Here is an 8,497-nt window from a genome sequence, read left to right as displayed (position 1 = left end):
AGCCAGGTTTGACTGGATTGTGCTTCAAGGTGGGCGTATGACAAAAAAAAAAAAAAAAAAAAAAAAAAAACGGTAAAGATTCCCATGAGTATTTCAAGGTAATGTAGTGAAATACATTGAAATGGACAAATTAGTCATCCGAATTTGAAACAACCAACTGCAAAAGTAGTATGTAAGTTTTCAATATTGACTGAGAAGATTCCAGGCAAATAATGACCTGGACAGTAACTAAACTAAAACCATAGAGAGCAAATCAATAACAGATATCGGGGGTTGAGTTTTGACAAGGGCTTCAATATCAGTTACTTATAGAATGGTTTGATCAGCAGATCAAGCCGGTTCTTGAAATCAGAATGGGACATACTTATTCATAACGGTCATATGTTCTGAAAAATATTTAAAAGAAAAAAAAAAAAAAATCTCCCATAAACTGACTTTCTCACCACAAGATGATGATGTATGTCTAACAGGTATGCATTTGAGAAATGTCAGAATGAAATAAGGAGGGCAATGAAGTTTTATGCAACAATTCTTAAAAAAAAAAAAAAAATCATGTCCTTCATATTGTATTTGTATCTGTAATTTCACTGATTTCTAATTCCCTGAAAACATATTTGAGAAATTTAGTTTTGTAAATTACACTTTAAAATAATCTGAGTGCTGATTACATTTAATTCCCCTGAATAAGCTGTCGGCGCAAAATAGAGAAGTGATCCAAAGCTAAATCCTAACATTTGATTTTGATATGACATTAAGTTTTTGGTATGAAAATCAACTAAAATTCTAAGCGAATAAAAGAAAGTGGGAGTGAATGACTTCAGAGATGATAAGACTGTTTCCATCTGCTGGCTCGTGACCAAGTCTCGTCATATCTGATTGTTTGTTTAGTGACCTTTCCTGAACAAGAACAACATGGGCTATAACATATTTCACTTAATTTATTACTGCTTAAAAGGTCACATCTGTCACCTAAAACAATCATTTACTCTGGCAGTGTAATTTATGCCCCACTGGTTTAACCTCAACAGAAAAGCATCCCTTGTTTAGCGCAAACCTGCTGTTCTGGGGATCTCTGTAAATGATGCAATTTTAAAAGCAATCAGCCCAGTGAATTAGGGAGATTTAAACAACTGTTGTGGGGGCAGCAGCTAATTAACACTAAATCTAACTCTGATCCATTAACTCAGGATAATCTGTAAATTACCCGTCCAAGGTGAATTCTAACACAACCAGTTTGAGCACTGTCAGCTTTAGATAATGTCTCTATTTAAAGTCAACGGGGAACATTTCAAATTCTTGCAAAACAAGCCCTCCAGAACGAAGCTCATTCAGTCATAGAAAATCCATATACAATTATGGTAAAACATTAAAGGCTGTAATTACTGGAGCCTAGACTTGTAATGTCACTCTCTGTCACACACCATCAAAATATAAATACAACAAGGATCGGTGGGTTTATTTACTGTACACAGGTCAGTTATAAGCAAACACTAAAGCCCGTGTATTGAAAAAGCAGCATTTGTCTTGCATGCTGTGTCACTTCTGTGCAAATGACTCCTAAGTTTTTACTTGTACTATAAAACATTTGGTATCGGTCTCACTGCAGAATCTTATCAGGACACATTAGTCTCTGCTCATCTTTTATCTCAACCGGGATTACAGTGATTTCCTACAATGCTTCCATGAGCTGCAGACAACACAGACGCAAGATAACCCAGCAGCGAGCACACAACTGAGTATCAGCCCAGTATTGTAATCATAGTCTGAGCTGATAGTGTTATTTTAAATGATGCAGTCACTTGATTGAGCTGATGAAGTCTTTCACAAAGGAAATAACCAGGACAGAGTGAGCTGTCTGTCACCCTTATCCGCCATCAACAAAAAGCACTTAGAGCCTGTTAGTGAATGCCATCGGTGCAAAAGTGAACCTTCCCCGGCAGAGAGGTGGTTCTGAGCCTCGTCCTCCCCTGTGATTTCCCACAGTGGGGGAGGCCGGGAGAAAGGGTAGGTGTGCTAAATCGACAGAACTGGTAATAAATATCCCTGCTGGGAAAAAGTCTTTGGAGTAGTTTTTTTTCTTTTTTTCTACAGGTAAAAAAAGAAGGGAAAGTTAGGAAAGGCAATATATCAGCTTTAGAATGTGGGTCAGAAATATGGTGCTGTCTCCAAGAGAAATTACAAGTTCAAATTGTATTAGTTACCATACTCTTGTTTGTTGCTCCACAAATTGGCTTTGGGATTACGTTGCTATATGGATGGTGTAGTGAGGTAGCTGTTGGTTTCTTAACCGTCACCCCCAAAACACTTGCATGTTATCCAGAGGGCCCATGAGGAGACCAGTGTTCTCATGACAGCTAAGGGTTTTAAACAAAGAAAGAGAAGAAGCAACAAAAATCGAATTCTGTCAGAGACATCTTGGTGAATTTAAATAAAGCCTGCATAAATATGTTTTTTATAAGTGACAGTGTTCACTGGTTCAGCCTCGTGTTTTACAAAGTTTACTTATTTTTTCATGTTGCTATCTTAAAAAGGTGCAAAGACCAAACTTATGTCAACTTCAAAATACGTAGAGATGACAATGTAGACACGCTGGTTAAATGAACCAATTTGACTTAATTTAATGCACGTTACAAAAACACTCTAAAGTTGAGTTTCTAGATGTCCACTCATTCTATTGTTTTCATTCAGGCTTTAGATTTGTCCGGTTTTTAAAATCACAAATTATTTTCCTTCCACTTATCAATAATCCATGACTTTGTGTTTTTCTATCAAATAACACTCCAATTAACTACATTAGCTGCTGTGGTTTCAATATGGCAACATGTGTAAATGTTAAGTAGTTTAAACAATACAACACTTCCAAGGCAGAGGAGGTATCCTCCATTTTTATCCCAGTGGTCTGATAAAAAAAAAAAAGACGACAGCATTACCAGCTGCATTGCTAGTTTCAACTGCAAAGAGTAAATTTGTATCCAGAAAGAAGACTTTTCACACAATATTTTTGCTGAGTTTACTCTTCTCATACATTTTTTTTTCATATTTTGATGAGTGGTTCACTTTTACTGTGCATTCATATTGGTCAAAGCACTTCTTCATTTGTTGAGCCGAGTCCTGCGAGGGGTATTCAGAGTCGTGTTTTCCATTATAATGACATCATGTGGGAAAACCCATCATACGTTCTTCCGGGAGTTTTCCTTTTCTATTTTTGAGTTTTCCTTTTCTATTTTTTGACTCTTTTTTCTATGTTATGAAAAAAAAATTACAACGCCATTAAGGCGGAAACCTGACAAAAGCTATTAATCACTATTAGAAGCTGCTACATGTTGTTATATATGTGGTATTATGTTCATAATTATTAATTCAAGTCATCAACCATAATTAGAGTGCTGAAAGTGCTGTTGGAAAAAGTGTTACACTAGATTTCAGAAGAACAAATGCTGAATGTGTATCTTCTGTTAATTAAAAACGACCACCCTAATTGCTTCTGTAATTAAGAAGCCCTGCACTTTGGAAAAGAATGTAAAATAAAATCTGTGTACTACATTCATGTAAATGAACATTAATCAGTAGTTTTGGTTGAAGTCACTTCCAAACTACAAAAAAAAGGAAAAAAAAAAACATTAAAAAAAAGCACACAAACAAAAGCCCCACACTAACAACAACAACAAAAAAAAATATTATTTTTTTTTATTTAGTTAGAATTAGAAGCACGGAATTTCAAAATACCAGATATTGAGGTAACACTTTATTTGAAGGGGGTTGAATAAGACGGACATGACACAGTCATAAACACGACATAACACCTGTCATGAACATCAATAAGCCTTCATGAATATTACTGTTTAAACTTTACCTTTAATAACATAAAGTTACCTAATTTTTAAAGTGCAATCAGTAATTATTTTATAACAAATTTATATCAGTAATGATTTCTTGGTTAATGTCAAGTTGTCATAACGAAGACATTTGAATAATGTCAACTTTGTATTAAAAGTGTCATAATTTACCGAATGACGCTTTATGACAACAGTCATAAATATTCATGAAGGCTCATTCATGTTCATAACATGTGTTATGTCATGTTAATGAAAGTGTCACGACAGTCTTATTCACCCCCCTTCAAATAAAGTGTTACCGATATGGATTCTAAAAGTCTGTTGTCAGTAATAGTTGTCTTCTTCTGAGGTTACAGAGATTTTACACTTTATGTTTGTGTATCTTGGGTTGTTTACATGCCTGTTTCCTAGTTTGTTTCAATTAGATTTTTCTTACAGATTTGTCTTCGCTTTTGGTTCTACTTTGCTAATTACATACATCACCTACTCAGCAGTTAGCCTTTTGCTTTTGCTTTTCTGTCTTACATCCTTTTTTTTTCTTCTTCCAGTTATGCCTGTGGTTACTTTCTTTTGCTTTCTTTAAACTTGTCCATTTTTTTTTTATCTCTGTGCATTTTGCTGCAAACAGAAAGTTAAATTATTTTTTTTAAACAAAAAAATCAAAAGGACAGAGTACACCATGGATAGATCCAGGCAACACAGATGCACACAGAACAAATAACCACGTCTGCTGCCACAACTAAAGCCAATTTAGAGTGGACAACTGAGCTAACACACATGTTTTGATGGAGGAAGCCGGAGTGCCCCTGTATGTAGGGGAGAATAAATTTCACACTGCAAATCCTCAGCCAGGATTCATTGCAACAATTTGACAGTGCTGACCAAAGAGCTCGTCTGTACTAACCGCTAAGCAGATTCAAACTATACAAGGATGAAATAACACAATTCAGATGATCTAAAGCCAGTCTCCAGGGACAAACACAGATTACTCCAGATTTGGTTTGGGTTATGCACTTAAGCCATCATACTGGATGAGGTTTTAACCTAAAATATGGGTGAATGTGATTAATGCCAAAGAATAAGCTAAAAAGAATTTGGGGTTTTTTAAACAAGTAGCTTTCTTTAATATTTTGTATATTTAAGTAAATTTAAATGTACATTAGATTATCAGATAAAGTAAATGTTGTGTCCGTCTATGTTGGCTTTTTGACTAACTCTTTGGTCAAGGGGTAAATATTGAAGTTAGCTATCCCAATTGTTCGCTTCAATTGTTCTGGGTCTCGTCCAACCTGTACCCATGCTTCTCCAAGGTTGGAGAAGCAGGATTCAATTTGTATTCTCCATTAATCTGGAATAAACTTCCAGAAAACTGCAAAAACGATGGAACAGCGAGTTCCCTTTAAATCAAGGCCAAAAATCCCTAATTTAAAAGGAACTTGACTTTTGTTTTTTTGCAAAACTGAACGTGATTTTTAGTATTTAGTCCAAAATTTTGCTATGTTGCTTTTTGGAGATTTCGATGTTGACATTTGAAAAAATGTTAAATTTCTTGCTTGTTTGTTGTTTTACGTAAGACACTTTAAATTATCATGCTGCTGAAATATGCTGTACATATAAACGTGCCTTGTCTAGTCAGTATCACACATTATCATGTCATGATTTTCAATGAAACCATATGATGGTCTTTAAGAAATAATGAGTCTATTTATCGTCTAATATCTGACCAACAGCTTGACTAAACAACTTCTGTCTCAAAATTATTTGTTTTAACCAAACAAAGCAACAATTATTATGGTGACGGACCACAATAATTTCCTGTCAAGGAAGTCATCGAGGCAAAATTCAAAAGCATGAAAAGCAATGCTCTAACCAGAAAGACTTTAATATAACTTGGAACTAAGTAGGGAGATGAAGACAGAGAAACTTTCCTCTCACTCCTCTCCTCTGAGCTGTCCTTGAATCAGGAACACGCCCCAGCTGCTTCACTGGAGCTGCACGGCAGCTCCATACAGGGAGGAATGACTGGGAGACGTGGGCAGCTCCCTAGTGTGAATCTATACATATGTGAAGCAGCCCGTATCTGGGAATGAGGGAGTAGGCTTAGTATACCTCTTCAGAAGAAATCAATGTTTGAAAGAAAAAAAGAAAAAGAAAAAAAAAACATACATAGAGAAAGCTTCATTCAAAGCAACATATGTTAATGCTTGCTGGGCTCTTGGGGAGATAAAAGGTTGATCCAGACCTTTTTTATTGGAAACTGTGTGCGACATAAATCATGTACCAAGAAAATAGAAACAATAACTCACCTTTCGCTTTGCTTTTTGTCCCAGCCACTGATAGCATGAGGGGATAAAACAAGGAAACAATAAGTTAGATAGGTGGGATCAAGACTTTCTATTGATAGCGTTGTGTGTTTTTTTTTTGCTGTTGTTCTTCTTTCCATAGTCAGAAAAACAACATTATTGAATAGTAGAAATAGAAGCAGAAAATAGGGCTTAGTTAATGCTAAATGAAACAATGAAATTATAGTTTATAAAAAGGCAAGAAACAAATATTATACCATTTATATTCCAAAAAACTCATAAATGGCCAGTTGCATTTTTCATTGTATGTTTGATAAAAAAAAACTAAATGAAGAGCAAAAAGTTATAATCTACAAAGATAAATACATTTAATCTACATGTGAATGGTGAATTAGGTTGTAGATTTTCTAACTCAAAGGGAGGAAAACTATTCACATAATATTGCAGTCAATTTGTGAAAGGGCTTATAAATGGAAAAATCTGTTTTTGTGACAGCTTATACAATGCATGGGTTGCTGTATTATTGACCTCAGTGGATGGGGTACAAGAGAAAAAAAAATTGCTTTTTCTACAGTCCAAACTGCAAAATTAGATTTTGCTCGAGAACATGACGGAAGCCTAATGAATATTGGGAGCACGTCCTTTGCTATAATGAGAACAAGATAAATATGCTCAGCTCAGATTATTTGGCATGAACTTGACCTGGAATTCCTGGTCTAGGAAGTGAGGAACTCTTACCATAATTTAATAATACGAGGGTTGCAAAGTGCAAAAGCTTTTGGGACATGAAATTTAAAGACATCACCAAGAGCTCCTGTGAATGTACTGAAATATGAGCTGACAAGATGACTTCCATTCTCCTGCAGCTCAAGAAAGGAAGAAAGTTCCAGCACGATAACAATTCAAAGCATACCACTGAAATCAGACAGGAGTTTCTAAAAAAGAAAGTAAGAGCTTTGACACATTTTGGGTATTATGAGGTAGAAGTCAGAGCAACTTTCTTCCCTGCAGCAAAGAGAAGCTGAAAAGTTCCGTGAATAATGGTGGAACATATCTGCAGAATTTTGTGTATAACTAGTATCTTCTTTGGTCATATGGACTGAAAAAAAAAAAAAAACTAAGCTGTCACAAAGAGTCAAAGTTAGATTTGCCAGCTTTCTGTTTTTTTATTTTTTGCAGAACTGAACAATTAAAAATTTTTTTTTGATACAATCTTTTATTTTAGGCTAATTTTATTGTATTGTGAAACAGAACGTTTAAGAGATTATTGAGTATCTGCTCACTACTGAATAAACAATAGCTATTATGTTGTTAATTTATAAATCATTGATTTGAATGCTCACTACTATATTTTAAACGTGTTGGTCTCTTAAGTGAGCATTGGAGCAAATTCTTTACCAGTCTGCAGTCTGCTAAGTGGCATGTATCTTAGTGCTTTTAGTGTAAAACTGCATAGTCTGGGGTAAAATATAATTTACCAAGCAAACAAATTCAAATATTTTCCTCTTGCAAACAGTGCCTTTTACAGCCACGTTTTTACAGGAGCAATATGCCTTTTTGTCCAGAGCAGCCAGTTGTGCCTCGGAAGCACTTTCTTGCTTGTTTTGTAGGAATGGGCAACCCCTGGTGGTACGCAAGATTCAAGAAAAATGTAAACTGATGATGCACAAGTTGATGTCTGATTTGTTGCTAATCCAAAAGGCTGCTTTGGTGAGTTTGGATTGGATTTAACAATCACTAGTATGCAGTGCTGCACATGTAGACTGATCAGACTTCCAGTGAATATTTCTAATTTTAATCAAGATTCTTTATAACACAGTTTGACACTTGCAAAACCTTTGTTCTGTGAGTTATTTTACCGTCATTACAATGAAACTTATCGTTTAAAAAACACTTTGTGACAAAAAAAAAAAAAACAATTTGTTAAAGAAAATGTTGAGATCATTATCAGATCAGTATTGTTTCATAATGTGTACAGATTTTACACAAAGGGCTTTTGCAGGGGGATTAGGAATATAAGGGTTTACACCACTTCCTGATTGTGAAAGCAAATTGGACTATTGATTTGCTTTCACAAATCAATAGTGAAAGCAAATCATTATTCCTTTCAGTGATTTGCAATAGTCACTGTCAACCCTCAACCAAATAGAGCACAGTGGAAAAAGAATGGCAAATTAATTTGCTGCTCCACTAAATATATCAAATATATCACTGAGATAGAAGATTCATACTGCTTCCTTAAATATGATGAAGATGAACATTGCCATTTAAATGGATATACAATTTTTAAAGTGCTTTATCAAAAATCCAAAAAAAAAAAAAAAAAAAAAAAAAAAAAAAACCCTTAAAAGGGGTTTG

The 8,497-nt window shown here is 34.9% G+C and overlaps 1 protein-coding gene across 3 annotated transcripts in view; it reads right to left on the bottom strand.

Annotated features, from left to right (window-relative positions):
- Positions 1-8,497, bottom strand: part of cadm2b (cell adhesion molecule 2b) — a 181,338-nt gene that overhangs the window by 50,191 nt on the left and 122,650 nt on the right. For 2 of the 3 annotated variants that reach the window (XM_015029449.1, XM_015029460.1), the window contains exon 2: positions 6,143-6,169. The exons of the other annotated variant lie outside the window; for it this stretch is intronic. In XM_015029449.1, the coding sequence (XP_014884935.1) occupies positions 6,143-6,169 (27 nt within the window). The remainder of the gene's footprint in view (positions 1-6,142; positions 6,170-8,497) is intronic. 3 annotated transcript variants of the gene reach the window in all.

The sequence above is a fragment of the Poecilia latipinna genome, unplaced genomic scaffold (assembly GCF_001443285.1).
Source record: "Poecilia latipinna isolate Pla-1442-1.1 unplaced genomic scaffold, P_latipinna-1.0 Scaffold10, whole genome shotgun sequence".
Classification (NCBI taxonomy): Eukaryota; Metazoa; Chordata; class Actinopteri; order Cyprinodontiformes; family Poeciliidae; genus Poecilia; species Poecilia latipinna.
This window is presented reverse-complemented; position numbering and strand designations above follow the sequence as displayed.